General features: G+C 36.4%; 1 protein-coding gene across 1 annotated transcript; it reads right to left on the reverse strand.

Annotated features, from left to right (window-relative positions):
* Nucleotides 1–450: 450 nt before the first annotated feature.
* Nucleotides 451–18,287, reverse strand: LOC121727761 (alpha-tocopherol transfer protein-like). Its single transcript, XM_042115747.1, has 8 exons — nucleotides 18,244–18,287; nucleotides 8,529–8,662; nucleotides 7,929–8,082; nucleotides 6,709–6,813; nucleotides 4,982–5,129; nucleotides 4,419–4,635; nucleotides 805–960; nucleotides 451–470 (listed from the first exon to the last, which is right to left on the reverse strand). The coding sequence occupies exons 2-7, from the start codon at nucleotides 8,656–8,658 to the stop codon at nucleotides 806–808; spliced, it is 909 nt and encodes a 302-aa protein (XP_041971681.1). The 5' UTR covers nucleotides 8,659–8,662; nucleotides 18,244–18,287; the 3' UTR covers nucleotides 451–470; nucleotide 805.
* Between the last annotated feature and the right edge of the window lie 630 nt (nucleotides 18,288–18,917).

An 18,917-nucleotide genomic window follows, 5' to 3' on the forward strand; every position in this document is an offset into this window, starting at 1 on the left:
GTCATAAAATTATTAATTTTAGCTTCAAATTAGCCTTTTGGTTTTATAAATAAAGCTATCGAACAACTTCCTAACATAACTTAATAATTTTATCTAAGACTAAACATAACAACAATGTTTACGAAATAAAACTGAATATAACTTAGAAATATCAAACACACAAAATAGTCCAAGAGCCAGCGACAGCTAGCCCTTTTTGTTTATATGAGCTTTATACTATATCGAATATTAGGTAGGCCTTCAGAACTAGATAGTAGATGCCTTTTAAAGTAACCGCGACCAAACTTCCATATTATGTGGTCATATTACATTATACAGGATAACTTTCAGCTTTTATACTATTACGAAAGTCTGGCTCTCGCTGGCTCTTTACCTATAAATTATAATAACAAAAGCTGTGAAATACTTACTAGTTATTGGTACTACTAATATAATATATTCTGTGCTAGTTATTTAATCACTAGTCTAAAGAACAACCAACTTTATTGGCATACCTTTCGTATTTTGGTGTACACCTATGAAACATACGCCAATCGAAAGAGAAGAAGTTTACAAACAATAAATACTCTTTGACAAAATGTCGTAAATAATATACTTTCTGAGTTATTTCAGTTTTAAAATGTAAAATAAGTAACATTTTAGATAAATAATTTAATAATTTTGTCAAAGAGTTTTTGTTGTTTGTAATTATTTTCTCTACTATCGACTGACGTATGTTTCATAGGTGTACACGAAAATATGTCCTTTTTAAGTACTTGAAACTAATTAGGTATGCCACGCTCGATACAAAAAGGTTCGAACTCTTTTAATCTATGTCTAATTTCTTGAATGATCCTTCAACACCTTCGAAGATGTCTGATATGGTCTTCTGTTTGCCCGGCCGTAGACTCTCCGTAACTCTCTTCAGGCTCTCTTGCTCGAAGAATGCGTTGCTGTTCTTGATCTTAGCTGTTATGTCCTCTGTAACAAACAATAATAATGAATGAGTATTTCTTTTAAAAGAAGGAGTAAAACTAAAAAAGAAGAACGAAAAAAGAGTTTTTGAAGGAGTAAAAGCGACCCTAACTGCAATAAAATTTCCTTCTTGCAAGAACACGAGAAAAGATGGGTATATTTAGAATAACTTTAAGGCGCTACATGCTCGATCCTCTAATGACCGATATAGCTTGGTGCCTGCTAACAATCTCTGAGCAAAAATATTGACATAGAGGTGACGGTGAGAGAGGACGGTTATAGGTATAGATTATTCAGGACTTTGCAGCTCTTATAGTTCACGCAAGTCGCAACTCAGTCATAAAAATATCTTATGATATTATGTAGCTTAGATCCAAACATCAGCTTAACATAACAATAAAAAATGGTTGGCTAAAAAAGTACCATTGAAGAACTTGATTCATAGGCAGTTGACAGACCTACGTCATTTGGTCGATATTTGCACAGTATAGCATGTCATATTGCTATACTGTGATATTTGTCAACGTAATGTAAACTCGTCACTTGTCGACTAGGTTTGACAATTATTTTTTTTAACAAAAAATTAAAACCGACTTCCAAGGTAAAAACAATAATAACATCCTTATAATATTATGAACTAAAAAGTATTAAATAATTTTTCCAATCAAATAGTGCCTTTTTCCGTATTCGGCTAAAACTCAACTATTTCTGTACTCAATCTTCATCATTTTGAAGTCGGTACCAGATAGCTGAATCTTTAATTTGCCAGAATATTAGAAACTTTTGTAACTGGCACTGACTTCACAATTATGAAGATTGAGTACAGAGATAGTTGAGTTGTAGCCGAATACGGAAAAAGGCACTATTTGATTGGAAAAATTATTTAATACTTTTTAGTTCATAATATTATAAGGATGTTATTATTGTTTTTACCTTGGAAGTCGGTTTTAATTTTTTGTTAAAATACTAATTTCACTCTTTTTAGTTACCTAGTAAACTATCGCGTACTATACGTAGAATAATTAATACACTATATTATTCTACGTATCTTATTACAAGCTCACCGGTGAGCGAGACACAATAGAATAACAATAGATTTCCAAGAATCCACGATCGAAGGATTAATGGGAGTATAATCAGTAAAACCGTTTCGGAGGAGTAAGGACACGAGAATTTTAAATAATTTATGAAGATAAGAAGATGTATTTATTTATTGTATTAAATATTAATATTATAAGGCACTTACTTAAAGGGGCAGTTGTAAATTGCAGTTTTGGTAAGTTAAAAATTATAAATGGCACGTGTAATAACTAGTTTAGCAGTTAAAACTAAGCAGTAAAGTAAACAAAAATGAGTTATAAAAATAATGAAATGGATCATTGAAAACATTATTGAACAATAAAATAATTAAATGAGCGGTAAAAATTAATGAATGAGTGGTTACGTGTGGGCAGTAACGAATCAGAATTTGCCAGTAAGAAATCTCATTCTAAGCAGTTTTTTAAACAATGAGATGGTAAACTATAATAAAATCGGCCAAGTGCGAGTTGAACTCGCCCATGGAGGGTTCCGTACCGTTATAAAGCGAAAGTAAGACGGTCGCCGGCTGCTGCTGCAGCACGCTCGCTGCGCTCGCTGGGCTCCCTCTCTGTTGTGGTCTAAGTTCTAACCTAACCTACTCTTGAACTTTCTGGATTGTGTTTGTTTTTGTTTTGGCGGGGGGCCCGTCCCCCCGCTACGGTATCCGTGGTTAAGTAGGCCTTCTGTTAAGTCGTTATCGAACTGCTCATTCCATCATTTTTATGTCTCATTCAGTTATTGGACTGCCCAATTATTTATTTATTACTCTCCATGTTGTACAGTTGCAATAATTAATCAACCGCCATAAAATTAAATAACTGCTCAATATTTTTTTAAACTGATCATAATAACACCTCAAATATTTAAACAACCGCTCAAAAAATTAGTTCCCATATTATAATAAACGTAATTATCCTAAAACGTATATAAACTACATAATAGAACAAAAGTTCTGATAAAATTTTAATAGAACAAAAGTTCTGATAAAATTCAGCAACTCCATAGAATATACATTTGTACAAGATACTCTAATTTAACGAAATTATAAATAGTTTCTTTTAAACACATTAACTTATAAGTAGGGAATTACATCATAAAAGAAACACAAGCACGAATACTTTGCTACATATCCACCAATAGGAGGTGAATTTGTGTACGAATTCGGACATCTACCGGTCCCTAGCACTTGTAAGTTGTATGACTCGAGCGATGTTTACACGAAATATTTCGAGTGTTTTGAGAATACACAAACTATTAGCAACAAATTATATCGTGCAGGAAACCGGTCTCTCAGCAAATGAAGAGTCTAAAGTAGAAGAGGCTGGATTTGAAGGTCCTAGTAGTATACGTATGGCATAAATAAAAATGTTATCTACAATTGGAATATGGCGCAATCGCAAGCTAGCATGAAAAGGTCTGAGTTTGTGGAATCATTGGGTTTGAGCATACTTCAGGGCCACCTTGAAAAAAGATATGTACAACCAGGGTTGCCCAAAGCACTCAAGATGATGTTGAATGCTCCTGAACCAAGCACCGAATGAATGTCACAATCAAAAAAGTAATGTTGTATAATTAAGTAAAGACACCATAACCTTGAGTAACTGTAATTTTCGCAAAAAATGTATGGGCCAAAAACATATGAAGTTAATTTTCAGTTCCTGTTCGGAAAAATAAGAAAATTTTATTTTATTTAATAAATTAGACCTTATATTTACGATTTTGAATGAGAAAATTTATGTGAAAAAGCTAGAAGTATTTGTTTTTTGTCTGTTTTGAGAAAATATCCCAATATTACGACTAAAAAAAGGCTGATACTTTAATGTTTTATAGAACAGCAATAAAGTTGATTATACAATTTAAATTTTCTTATTTACATACATCAAACCAGACAAAATAATAATATGCTGGTTTAATTTCGTTGACTGATATTATATTGCATAAAAATCACTTAGAATATGTGGGGTGGCCACAACACCCCGCGAGCGCTCGCGGGGCTAAAAACTGCGCGAGTGATCGAGGGTTAATGAAATAAGGGGGCAAACGAGCAAACGGGTCACCTAAGTCCTGATGGAAAGCAACTACCGTCGCCCATGGACACTCGCAGCATCAGAAGAGCTGCAGGTGCGTTGCCGGCCTTTTAAGGAATAGGGTAATAGGGAAGGGTAGGGATGAGAAAGGAATAGGGGAGGGTAGGGAAGGGAATAGGGTAGGGGATTGGGCCTCCGGTCAACTCACTCACTCGGCGAAACACAGCGCTAGCGTTGTTTCACGCCGGTTTTCTGTGAGAACGTGGTATTTCTCCGGTCGAGCCGGCCCATTCATGCCAAAGCATGGCTCTCCTACGTATAAACTTTTCTGATAGTACAATTATATCGGACACTCACGTTTGCACTCCTCGAAAGTCTTATATTTCCCTCCGGCCTCCTTGGGCAACGCCTCAACCGGGAAGAAACTACCGAGCTCCGAGACCGGCGCCGTGTGGACGTGGAAGATCTTCATCAGCTCCTTCTTCATGAAGGGTCTGATCATCGCCAGCAGCACGTCGATACAGCTCGGCGCGTTGATGTAGTGGAGACCAGAGAGCTTCGCGAATAGAGCTTCCTGGAAAGGTGGGTTATAGTTTGGTACTTTGTAGAAGGATTCATCTAAGGGCCAATTAAGACCGCAGTCTGCAACGCGACGCGTAGATTTGACAGATTTGCAATACGACTTTGGATATGCATCTACGCTTCGCGTTGTGGTCTGAATTGACCCTTAGAAGAAGGATTCGTCGGAGGTTAACATTGTTTTACAACGTGAAACTTTACGTTATTTAAATTAGAAGATGAATCTGCTTCTAATCGCTTACATTTATTATGGATCACCAAAATAACAACAAAACATGGCGCTACTAAGGTTAGGTCAGATTTAGAAATCACCCCTTTATTTCTAAATATTTTGTACTAACTTGTAAGTAATAAAGGACGCTACGCATGTTGGTGACGTCGACTTTGGTGATATGACCCAAGCCCAAGCCTTCAAAGTCCACGATTATCTGGAAGCCAGGCCAGGTGCCTTCCTCGTACTGCACCAAGTCCATAACCATGAAGAAACCCCTGAAAATTGAAGTTTTTTTAAGAAGAAGAACAAACTTTTAGTACCAATATATTGTGTACCTTTCTTTTTATCGGTATAGGTACTGACAGAGATATAATTCATTGATGGCAGGCAAACGTAATTTAGTCGAGTTGTGTTAATGGGGCGACTAACCCAAAATTTTCTATTTTATAATTATTTTTTATACTTGAAAATAAGCCCCCTAAATTTTTTCATTTTCTAAAATTAGATACTACATTATATGTCCAAGAATTTGATCTGAGCAAAAACACGATGTCTTAAAATTTTCTCGATAGAAAAAAATCACAAAGATGCATCTAATTTTCACGAATTTTTCATTTATTGCCATAACCGTGCATTGAACTAAGTTAATATTTAAACACATTTTTTTAAAATTTTATTATTGAGAAACCGACTTAGCGGATTTTTAAAATGTATTATTTATCGAGTTATTGAGAAAAAACTAATTTGGCGATGAATACGCGTCGTCTTCATCGCCAAATGATATATATATAAAATACACTTTGTATATGAAAGACGGGCCGGGCGTGAGTGTGAAGAGAGAGGGACGATGTTTAAATTTCTGGGTTAGTCGTCCTCTTAAGCCCAGCCGACGACTAACATCATCTTGAAATATCTCTCTATAATCAACGAAATAACCATCATCCACGTAGGTCCACCATCTGCTGATGATCCAATTTCTATGATCGTACATCAAATTTTACCCATGGTATCATAATATATCTTGTAGCATTTTAATTAAGAATTTCTCTATTGGTTTAGGCTTCAATCAACCCTTGTCACATCCCATCAAAGTAATTATGTCTTGTAGGTAGTGTGCTTAATTACTGCCATCCATCAATCTTTATAAAGTTTGGTAACCAGGGTGTGCCACGGGTCAAAATATATAGATTAAGATCCCAGCCCCCTTAGACAAGTGGCAAAACGCTAACGCTTGCGCTTACGCTAACGCTAGAAAATGTATGGATTTGACATTAGTATTCGCTAGCGAAGCGATGACTTATGTCAAATCGCATACATTTTGTAGCGTTGTTAGCGTTTTGCCACTTGTCTAGGGGGGCAGAGCTACAAAAAAAAGTACAAAATTTTGGTTCCTGGTAATACCTACTTAAAATGATTATGCTTTGTATACCTGCGTCCTGCATGCTTGTGGATCGCGCAATGGAAAATAACTCAATTATAATAATAGGCTATATGCTTATTATTTTGTTAGAAGGAATTGTTGCGATAACTCACACGGTACGGTAGGATAGAACAACGTTTTTTGAATACTTACTTATATTTAGCATTATATTCTCTACTAATATTTACTTGCGTTCTCGCTTATACTTTCGGCTGAATAATGTTTGTATTTAGGATATACTTGGTCACTGCCATTATTCATCTGACTAATTATATTCTATAATACCCGTTGTAAGCCTACAGCCCGTTTCATAATAATATGACAAACACTACAAAGCGCACCAGACAATATAATGTTTAATCGTGGTTTAATCAGAAAATTGGTACCTAATGATTGATTGTTCTGGGATCTTGGACTATTATCTTATAACTTACTTGATCCAAGTTTCAATGTTAAAGACTTTGACGTCGGTGTTCAAAATCCTCATGTAGAGTATGGCGTCGCCGCTGGGAGTTCGAGTAGGCAGAGGGGCGAACAAACTGAAAATATATATTTTTTAATTATATCTCTAAACTTTTATCCATAGCTTAAATTACATGCAAATTGTAATATTCTTGGCATAGATCAATAGAATCCCGTTGGAGCTGAGTTTTTAAAAAATCCTTCAAGGAGGGGTGCCTATAACTAGGCGTGTGTAATGCGTCCCGTAGAAGTCATGAAGCCCTATAAGGGTTTATTTATTTTATTTTCGTTTATTAGGGTCTCCAAACAATCTTACATAAATATTAATAAAGTAAATGTGAAACCAACGGCGGTGACCACAGATGAATAATTAGTATAGGAAATTATTATTTTTAACAAAAAATTCAAACCGACATCCAAGGTAAAAACAATAATAACATCCTTATAATATGAACTAAATTCGGCTAAACCTCAACTATTTCTGAACTCAATCTTCATCATTTTGAAGTCGGTACCAGATAGCTGAATCTTCAGTTCTCTGACAGAATATCTGAAACTTTTGGAACTTTCACTATGTTTAGCCAGAAGATTGTTGTAGGGAATTCGATGTTTATGTTGATATATCCGTCAATCAGCTTTGTGTGATAAATGATAATGTTTAAACTTAGTTATGATAATAAAAGGATTCGAACGAACTTCCTATACCTATAACTAATTTATTGTTTTTTCTAAATTTTAGCATGCAATGCGCAGCTGTTTTAGGAATATTTTTTAGGCCAATGTTAGTTCAAAATTGTTAACGTTAAATACAAGATAGATACCGCATGTGTATGTACTTTGCGTGCCATATCGCGTTCCCTAACGACGAGCAATGCTCGTCTTTCGAAAGTATGTTCTTTAGTCTGCTATCAGAATCGGACGTCTATCGGAATTTTAGAAATGCCTAAATGCCTAAAAGTGCCGTGTTGAGCTGTAGAAATTCACATAGAAACGTTGGCCAAGATAATGAACACGATTCTTATCCTCGGTACGTCACAGTAGGTAGGAAAAAAGTGACACGCTCGTTTTCATACAAATGGAGCGACATGCGGTATCTATCTTGATCTATGTCTGTGGTTAGTACCTATCTGTTGTAGATTGAGTAGTAGTCAACTGAAGCTATAGACGCCCCAACGTCACTGTGTTAACTTACATGTTGTCCAACATGTCTTGTATTTTGGCATCAAATGTCCGGTTGCTAAAGAAGTTGGTGAAGAGAGTGTTGAGTGTGTAGTGCAGGTCCAGCACCTGCTTCGTCACCTCGGTACTCCTGTTGCAGCTGTGGAATGCCAGGATCAGGTCCAGGTCTGAAATGTTAACACCGGTACTTATTACGTGGTACTTGCATAGAGTCAGCACTCAGTTGCACGGGCTTAAAGTTATTCCTAGGTTTGGTAAAGGCATGATTACCTAATATTTATAAAAAAAAGTAATAAGTTGCCCACGTGGTCTCTAATTAGCGAAATGTCACTATTTTTGATTACCGACTTCCCTGGCGTTATTATCGAATGCAGCAACAGTTTTTTACCCATAATTTTTAATACGTTCTTTATTGTAAAATCTATCTGATATATTTAGGGCCTGTTTCACCACTTCCTGATAAAGTGCCGGATAGGCTATCCACACTTATTTAACGGAATCTCCATACTCTATCTGTCAAGTTAATTGGTGGATAACCTATCCGGTACATATCAGGAAGTGGTGAAACAGGCCCTTAATCTCTCAATTTCTTGTGAATTTTTCAAAACATCACCTGTTATATGCGGCTCAGGTAGATGCGGCTGTGTCTTCAGCCATTGTCTCAACTTAGCGATGTCTTCGGCCGTTATGCCAGTGTTCTTCTTGTACTCCAGCTCCAGCGGAAACCCTTTACACTCGGGCATTGTTCTGGAAATATTTTATTGTGAAGATTAATGGTCACGCGCGCTGCCACTCGTCATGCCGCAGCCCCTGCCCAACGCGGTAAGTTGAGCAGGAGCTGAGTGCAAACACTCAATCCCGTCGTTTCTGCCGCAGAAGTATTGAGGGAAATATTGCCGGCAGTGCGAGGAGCTGCAGTGAGTAGTGAGCGAATATTTTTTGTGGATCGTTTGTCTATATGAAATTCTATAGGTTACGCGCACAATTGCAAGATTGCTCGGTGAAACTGAAAGGCATCGGCGCATGTGTACTACAAACTACAACATCTGCCAATAACGGACAACAGCTACCAATAACGTGTAACCGTTTGATCGCAATCTGCCAATAGCCTGATAGCCCTGATAGACGCGCACCCGCCCTCGGTCCTCGTCCCACCAAATAGACCTAAAAATCGAATTATTGCGCCTTCCTCTTCGTTGCATGTTTGCCGAACGATCTCGTACTATGGTTGAAACTCATGAAAGTCTTACAATATTAATTATTATTATCAGATTCAAATGGAGTGGTTGGAGATGCGCTTAGCCTGTAAGTTTAAAGCAGCCTCTACACGTTGGCCGTGTTTGCCGAACAGAAGAGGACGGCGCTATACTAAAAAAAGAGATTGAATTATTTGCGTCTTTCTTTCTGGTATAGCGCCGTCCCCTTCTGTTCGGCAAACACGGCCAACATGTAGAGCGGCCTTTAAAATTGCATTTTTTCAGTATAATTGTGTCAATCCAATTATTGTATGTGTACTTACCTATTATTATGAATTTTGAAAAAAAAAACAAAAACAGCATTTTAATTACTTAAGTACTTGTTTTCAATAAAAATTATTAAGGTGAAAAATACTAAACATTCAAAGTAATTTCTAGATAATTTACTGACAAAAAGCGGACAAAGTTCCAGTTTAGTTCAACAATGACATTTGAAATATTTATTTCCCAAAATTATATTTAAATGGGTTTTTATTCCTTAATTAGGTTTGTCTTAACAAATGTCTGACTGAGGATAAACCCTAACGAAATGAGTTATTGCTTTAAAATTGCAAGGTGTAGCGTTTGGGACATCTGTGATGTTTCGGGCTGCGATATGAAACACCCAATACTGTTTTTTAAAATTTGGTTAAAAAATTAAGTAGGTACTTACCTACCTAATTTTATTACATAATGGGGATTGTCCATTTTTTTTTAATTTTGCTCATTACAAAAACATTTCGAGGAATAAGATCAGGGATCGTTTTTCTGTACATAAACGAAAAAAATACCCATTAGTTACTTATATTTTTGAACAAATACGTTTAACCTTTGTTTGACCTTCAATGGCGTTAAATTAGCAATAAATTCGACCAACGTTACGTTTCCAACTTTTGGTGAGCTTCTCGTATCAGCTTTCACATAATGAGAACTTGCATTTGACGAACCAGCCATTATAAATAAGATTGAAAGGAAATTTAAAACATATGCAGAGGTCGATTGGCGACCGATGATGACGTCAGAGCGAAACTTTAAAAATTTATTGAGAAAAAACTTGCCAATGAATTTCGAAATGATTTAATTTATATTCTTAAAATACTCTATTTTAACGAAAAAAAATATAAAAAGTACATGTGATTTTTTTTTGACAATGCCCATTATAATGAGAATCAAGTACCGAGTACTCTCCTTAAGTATCGATCATGTCTCATCAGTCATGCTTTAGAGGTCTTTTTGATTAATGTTGTTAATAGTATAGGAGGGGAGGGTGCTATTTTTGTAGTCACTCTAGCGTCATGGAGACTTAGTAGGTGTTGTACATTAGGTAAAACTGATAAAAAATAATAAGAGCGTTTTTGGAAAATATGAAGCTTTACTTTTTTATATATTTTAAAATGTACCTACAGGCTTACCAAACCTTTGAATCGTCAGTGCTTTATATGGAAGCTTCTTTGGGGTATACTAAACATCCAGTATTTTAATCTGACAGATCCGATGACATTTCAATGTAAAAAAAAAATTAACCCACCACATGAGAAATCTGATTGATACACCATGATAACAAGGCACATGGCGGAAGCTTATACCTACAAGCTTAATTTGACACGCTCGAGCTAGGAGTAGCTCGAGCGTCCCACCAAAATCCCGAAATCCCCTCTTCCCCTCCCCAACTATAAGCTATGGGTAATTCAAAGATGAATACTGACAATGAACTTTAATTTCTTAGCTTTAGCACAGAATACATAATTAGTACCTTGCTTTAGTCATTGTTGAGAAAAATGGATATCGCCACAGCCAAATTATCAAGGCGTCGCCTTAATCAGGAATAGAATTAATGACTACGCGATTTGCATGGGTGTGTCCATAATATTATATACCTACAGCAGTAGTTAAATGCTCAAGATTATCACCTAGGCTACATTTAATCTCATGTTGTAAAGCCTTGGGCTTATTAAAAGTAATTTACTAAATATATTTTGGCAACAAGTGCTCACTAGTAAGTATTATGTAAATACTTTATCTAATTTATTCAGGCTTAATTATGAAGCAGCCAGCACCAAACTCCTTCTTTATTCTTACAATAATAATTAAAAATGATGTATTGTGTGACAAAATTTCAAAATAAATAAAAATGTGGACGGTAATATTTCATAGCATTTTATATACTTACTTATATTATTGTCTTCTTTTTTTTTGTCCCTTTGTTTTATATTTTAGTAATTATTACAATAAGTTTATAAATGTTGTATAATATTATGTAAGTAACTAATTAGCTGTAATAATATTCTATTTGTTATTATTTATTATGTTTTTGCGATAAGTGTGTGCGATACGTGATCTATTTATATTTGACAAATAATAAATATAATGAGTCGATTTTGATAAATTATCCAATAAATATTATAATTTTTATAGCATAGTTTGTTTAACATCATTTGAATCTTCAAATCAAATATTAAAATCATCACACAGGGAAGTCAAGTCGGGTCACCTAATATATTTTTATAGACCCCCGTTAACGACTCGTGGACCCCCATTTTTTTCCACACAAGCGTAGACCCCTGTCGGGCTCCCGTGGACCCCTGGGGGTCCACCTGGACCACTTTGGGAATCAATGGTCTAAAGTCTAAACTTAAACGGTCTTACCAGAAAAGATTAAACATCTGTTGAACAGTTGTTTAGAGAGCATTTTGTACTGAATTTTTCTCTTAAACTGCTCAACGGGTGTTTAAATATTTTGTAGTAAGATCGAAAGATTTTTATAGGCCTCTAAGGTCACTTGCATTTGTAGCAGAGAAATAATATACACAAGACCCGATATTAGCTATTTAGCCGCTCTAGGCATATATAATTTTCGTCGCCCGCGCCCTTTGCATGAAAACCAAATAAGTCACAATCACAAGCTACTTTTGTTGGGAATGGGGGAATATTAAAGTAAAATACTTACTTAAATATTTCCACTATCCAACCTGAAGAAGGTTGGAAGGTAAAATTCTTAGACTTGGGTGGTGGATGGCTAATAGCCAGGTTGGAAGATTCAAGATAATATTATGAAGAAGTCAATTTTGCCGCCCCCCACTTTCTGCTGCTCTACTCTCTAGGCAAATGCCCGGCTCGCCCCCCTTGGATCAGGTCCTAAGTACCTATACACGCGAAGTCACGCTTTTCGAGCCTACTATTTTCTATTTCGTCCGACTACAGCCACTAAAAAAGACGTACTTATAAATATTATATTAAACTGTGAACACTTAACAGAGCGACGAACCAACATTAGCAATTAGCATACAGTGGTATCGGTCGATGGTATCATTTAAGTGTTGCTTAGTATCATTCTGTTTGTTAGATTTTAATACTTTGTTACATAATACTTAATATCGTCGTTATACTAGGTTGGTATATATACCGACTATGTTGCGAAAAAACCGTATGTGCATGAGTAACTGTACGGACATTTAAAAATCGGCCAAGTACCAATTGGATTCGCACACGAAGGGTTCCGTACCGTTATAGGGCAAAAATAGTCCAAAAATTGTTTCCTATTGTATGGGAGCCCCTCTTAAATATTTAATACTAGCGACCCGCCTCGGCTTCGCACGGGTATAAAATATATAGCCTATATCACATATATATGCATCCTCTATCGGTTGTATCACGGAGAGTGCTCTGAGGAATTGTTCGGAATCATACCACCTGCAACTTTTCGCCATCGTCCCACGCGAAAAACATACCATCCTCATCACCTTGATGAGTGGCAGTCTTCCACAGTGCGTTTTTCGCGTAACTTTCTGCCGTGCACTGTAAAACTCTGGAATGAACTGTCACCAGCAGTATTTCCGGACCGATACGACCTGCAAACCTTCAAGAAGAGAGCGTATTCCCTCTTAAAAGGCCGGCAATGCACCTGCAGCTCTTCTGATGTTGCGAGTGTCCATGGGCGACGGTAGTTGCTTACCATCAGGTGACCCGTTTGCTCGTTTGCCCCCTTATTTAATAAAATAAAAAATAAAAAACATGAAAATCGGTTGAGCGGTTTGGGCGTGAAAATGTAACAGATAGACAGACAGACACAATTTCGCATTTATAACCTCATTTATGACCTCTGTGGCTCAATTGGTTGAGTGTGTGGCAACTCAAGCGGGGGTCGCGGGTTCGAATCCCGCTGACGGAACAAAATGTTTTAAATGTTCCCGGGTCTGGATGTGTATTAAATATGTGTACTCGTATGATATAATAAAAATCTTAAATATATGTATAGTATAAAAGTATTAAATATATTTCCGTTGTCTGGTACCTGTAACACAAGTCCTTTAGGTACTTAGCACGGGACCAGACTGACGTGGTGTGAAGCGTCCATAGAATATATATTAAAAAAATATATATATATTAAAATATAATATTGGTAGGGATGTTTTGTGAGAAACTACATTTTTCCAACGCGGGAGTCCAACCCAGGACCACATTCAAGGAGTCACGCTCTTAAGTCTTAACTACTGAACCACGGATGCGTCGAGAGTTGTAGATATATACATTATACAAAGTAGGTATGTAAACAGTTGTAACACAAATTAATTATGTATACAGTAAGTATAATTGCCCAATCCATATAATTACATAGCCTGGTCTTTTTGTATGAGATCTTCCGTGGAATATGCTGTGCAGCCGTAGTTAATTGGTTAATAATAGCAAACTCTTGTCATAATTACATAATGCATGTAAAAAAACATCTGTCCTACTGTTTAAAAGTTTCATAACATTGAAGGATTTATTAGCGTTTGTACTCGATTAAAACATGTTTAAAAAATCGGTTAAGTGAGAGTCGGACTCGCGCAGGAAATGTTCCGTACCGTTATAGAGAAAAAATAGGCTGAAAATTGTGTTTTTTGTATAGGAGCCCCCCCATTGTATTATTAATTAGTTTTAAAGTAAATATACAAATCAGGATTTTGTGAAATTTTCAAGTGCCTACCTTTTGCCACCACCACTTTTGTTATACATATAATGGGAGCCCCCCCATGGGAGATAATTATAGCGGTTCTTGAGATACAGCCTGGAGACAGACAGGGTCCAGTTTTTACCATTTGGGCACGGAACCCTAATATACAGAGTAGCAGATTAGGCTTAGCAGAAATATGGGCCTTCGGGGCGCAAGGCACCCTTGGACCGCGAGTGGCGAGGCTGTCATGTGGCGGTGGCCCACATCGCCCACGCCTTATGCCGCCTCTGTTAGAAATGCTGGGGATTTGACATCATCTCGTGGTTTAGACTAAAGGTCAGGGCCGGATTTATATTTTTTATGAGTTTAGGCCACTTTCATTTTGCCGCCCCTATGTACGAACTCTGCCGCCATCCTAGGACGCAGCCGCCCATAGGCCATGGCCTATACTGCCTATACATAAATCCAGAGCTGCCAAAGGTACAGGTGTCTAATATAATGAGAACGATTACTTACCTTATACCTACAACCTGTCTCAAGTCTGTATCATCAGTGACACTGTTGTTAGTATAATAACTATTATATATAAATAGTATAATAACATAATATACAAAAGATAAGATTAAAATATTATATGAACATTGCTGGGTAGGATGTCACAGATGAGATTAATTATCTAGGTAGGTACCTACTACTATCCTACTTAATATTATAAAGGCGAAAGTTTGTTTGGATGTATGGATGTGTGGATGTATGGATGTTTGTTACTCTTTCACGCAAAAACTACTGAACGTATTTTAATAAATCATGAACAAAATAAAAGTCTATTTCTTTGCTTTATTGAATATCTACCATAATTGATGTTATATAAATAATGTAAGATCTTAAAGTAGATTAGATCTAACTTGGCCAGTTTTCATTACATCAGTCATTTCATAAAGTTATTGAACAGTTCTAATGAAAATCAGCCAAGTGAAATCTAATCTAGCAAAACAAAGAAAATCCAAGCGAATTGAAAAAGCAGCTACCATCAGGAGGCATTGCAATAATACGGTATAACACAAGTGTATTTCCAACCATTAATTACTATAGGGTACAACTTATTGTGCGGATGTTAGGTAGCTAAATATTATAGCTGTCTAAAGAACAGACAGAAAGACGGACGGACGAACGGACAGATGAACAGACGGACAGACGGACAGACAGATAGACGGACAGACGGACAGACGGATATACGGACAGACGGTCAGACGGATATACGGACAGACGGATAGACGGATAGACGGAAAGACGAACAGACAGACAGATCAATCAAAATCAAAATATTTATTTCTAAATAGGTTACCAAGTTGACACTTTTAGAACGTCGTGTCTACATGAGGCCACCACCGGTTCGGGAACTACCCCGCCGAGAAGAACCGGCGTAAGAAACTCGCACGGGGCCACCTTTTACCAAAAAAGATGATGAGGAAGATGGACAGAAGGACAGACGGACAGACAGACAGAGATTAATAAAAAAGAATACTATGTCTATTCCGGGACTCAAACTATTTCTCCATACCTTTAAGAACAATCGGTACAATCAGTTTGGGCGTGAACAGATAACAGACAGACAGACACACTTCATAAAGTCACCTTTCACATTCATTTCATAAAGTTTCTTCACATCACAAATAAAATATATTTACGGGGAGCTCCCATTATCCATAGGCCATATTACAATATACGTGGCACTTGAAATATTCACAAAATATTTGATTATATTTTTACTTTCATAATTTATAATAAAAGTAAAATAAAATAAATATTTAAGGGGGATCTCCATACAATAAACACAATTTTTACCTAGTTTCGCTCTGTCCGACTCGCACTTGACTGATTTTTTTTATTTTTTGATTTTTCCCTACGCTTATGCACAATTAACGAGCTGGATTCTAAATTTCCTTCGGCCTTCTAGGTCATGGAACTGGGTAGAATTTTGATCTATAGGTCAGTGATAAAAATGTAGATTTTATCTTAATAACCGTTTGAGCTGTGTTTATGAAATTTAGATCTCGAAAGTCTCAGTATCAGTCAAATAGTTTCTGAATTATGAGGGGGTCAAAAGTAGCCTCAAATAGTTCGTGTAATATTACACTCGGTGCTGCTGGCCAGTTCTGTTATGCTGGAACTTGGCTTGGCACGCTGCCGCGCGTGTCTAGATTAAACTTTTTATGATTTTTCGCGTGGTGCCGTTAATAAATGCGCAAATTTTCTGAATCATTCCATAAAATCCAGGGTTTTTCATTTTTTATACAGTACCAACTTAGATAAATGATTGGTCACGCGCGCGCGCTCGACTAGATACCGCGCTGTATAGAAAATTTGATTTCAGGATGCGGCAACTCAATATTGTAGTGTGTGTAAAACAATGCACAAATATTGTTGTGTGCGTAGATAATCGGGTTGCCAGATACTGACTGGTGCCTAATCAATGGGGAAAAATTAGTTGCTGTGGTCTTGTAATTTATTATTATTGTATAGTAAGTGCTGATTTTTCAATCACCAGATAAACTTTACCATTGGATTTAAGTCTATTCGAAAAGAATGCGATAAAATAACAACGTTGTTTAGGTCAACGAAATCTAATGGGTACAATATTGATGAGAAAACAATACAAAAACAATGGTAGGAAGTTTAACGAAAGTCAAGAATGAGTCACAAAAAAGCAAATGTTAAATTTGTTTTCTCATATTTTGTTACTGTATTGTGTACATAAAATATAAACTGTATTTAAGATTTTTATTTTAATATGATACTCCTAATTCATATTCATTAATACACATTCATGATCTAGGAACTTTGAAAACTTTTTGTTCCGTTGGCGGGATTCAAACCAGCTACGCTAGCTAGAGATTTAAATGCGCTCCTCCACTCAGCCACTAATCTCTATGTATATATATAAAAAAGATATAATAAATAAATAAATAAATAAAAAGCACAATTTCAGAAAAAAATGGGAATTTTTAGTTTATGGCAACTGGCAACACTGAACATCAAGCAGTACTCCGATCCGAATTTTCAGGTTTATATTATTTTTCTGTGCTTATGACGATTTATATAATATTTACTGATGGTATGTGATGCCAGTACCTTTCTTGTTTCTTATAGTGTTATTATTGCATAGTCTCACTACGCAAACTGGCATTTTGCTACGGACGTAACTTAAAATTTCGAAAATTATCGACACATCTACCTCACCCGAAGCTTGCGGCGCGACTGGCGCGGTTACGCCGCATCAGGCGTATGGTTTGTTGCCGCATTTTTCAAGTACTCCGACGGTATCTAGTCGTAGCGCACGCGCGAGACCAATCATTCATCTAAGAGTACCAACTTAGATGAATGATTGGTCTCGCGCTCGCGCTATGACTGCGCGCGCGCGATACCAATCATTTATCTAAGAGTACCAATAAATAATTAATTTGTAACAACATGTCCGATAGCAAACTTACTCGTAGTACTCCTAAGGAAGTGCATTACCTACTTTATTCGGGTTTTTTCGATGTAGCTAATTCTATAAAGAAAAATTATGTTTCATATTGTTGATCTATGTAGGTTGGTATCGGGTTGACTTATTGTAGCCTCAGTGACCAGTGTGCCTTAGACCTTAGTTTCTACGTTCTTTCTTCGACGTTCAAAAAGTGTATTCATGATACTTACTTACTTACCTATTTTGAATAAAAATATATTTTATTTTATTTAGTTTAATTACCAAAATAGGCATTAGCGGCTAAAAAGTGCCATTAGCAAATATATGCAAATGCACATTATCTGATAGGTAAATGGCATGATTAACAGTGACGGATTAAGACTACTATGATGCCCTAAGCAATCCATGCCTGTGGGCCCCAACATCTGTTTTTTTCTAGAAACTTTTTTTGGTGTGGTTTTTGGTGACGTGAGGTTGAGACGTGATGCCCTAAGGACGATTTTTTTTTGTGCTTCATCTGGTGCCCCCTCAGACGTGATGCCCTAGGCTATTGCTTTATTATGCTAATTAAGGGTTAATCCGTCACTGAAGATTAATGAGCTAATTACAGATAGACATACACGCTCAAATATTAGTAGGTATAAACTATAATCATTATGGATGAAATGCTTATTGCTTAGTAGGTACTTACTAAGAATTTTCTGATACACGAGTGCTCTAATCAGCTGTTCCGACAGAACTGACCAGCTCTTCATTCAGCCACGACGCGACCGTCACTACTTATAATTGTATTTGTTTTCAGATAAATTTAAACGGTTACGTAATTTAAAACTGATTAAGAGCGATCTGGAAATTATAATAGTAGTTCCGTACACGTAGCTCTTGGCGAATTGTTTTTGTGAGAAAACTTACATAAATTAAATTTGAGAGGGCATTGTTTGTTCGCATTAATATAATTTTCATAATAATTAAGGCACCACTATACACGAAGCTAGTTTGCTTTTTAACTGATTTTTAGGGTTCCGTACTTAAAGGGTAAAAAACGGGACCCTATTACTGAGACTTCCATGTCTGTCCGTCTGTCTGTCCGTCTTGACTCTTGAGGCTGTAACTCAAGAATAGGGAATGCAATCTCGTTCTCGCGAGATCTCGGCCTTTTTTAGCGAGATTGTTTTATTGTTGAGATGATTGTTGAGAGTTAATTGAACGGTTTTGTTCTGTATGAAAGATCGGTCAAATCTTATTGTTTTTGTTTTGTTTCGATTTTTATTGATTTATTGTTCATTTAACTTCATTTTAAACGTAATTTATTTGTGGCAAAATGGATATTACTCCGAATAAAGCCTCTCAAGCAGGGGCTTGCTA

The sequence above is a fragment of the Aricia agestis genome, chromosome 6 (genome assembly GCF_905147365.1).
Source record: "Aricia agestis chromosome 6, ilAriAges1.1, whole genome shotgun sequence".
Lineage (NCBI taxonomy): Eukaryota > Metazoa > Arthropoda > Insecta > Lepidoptera > Lycaenidae > Aricia > Aricia agestis.

What these genes read in the sequence shown, in the direction of transcription:
- LOC121727761 (XM_042115747.1), bottom strand. Translation starts at nt 8,658, where the DNA reads ATGCCCGAGTGTAAAGGGTTTCCGCTGGAGCTGGAGTACAAGAAGAAC. An exon ending in CAAGACATGTTGGACAACAT is followed by an intron (nt 6,814 to 7,928) that starts GTAAGTTAACAC and finishes ATATATTTTCAG; the next exon opens with TTTGTTCGCCCCTCTGCCTA. An exon ending in GCGTCCTTTATTACTTACAA is followed by an intron (nt 4,636 to 4,981) that starts GTTAGTACAAAA and finishes CCACCTTTCCAG; the next exon opens with GAAGCTCTATTCGCGAAGCT.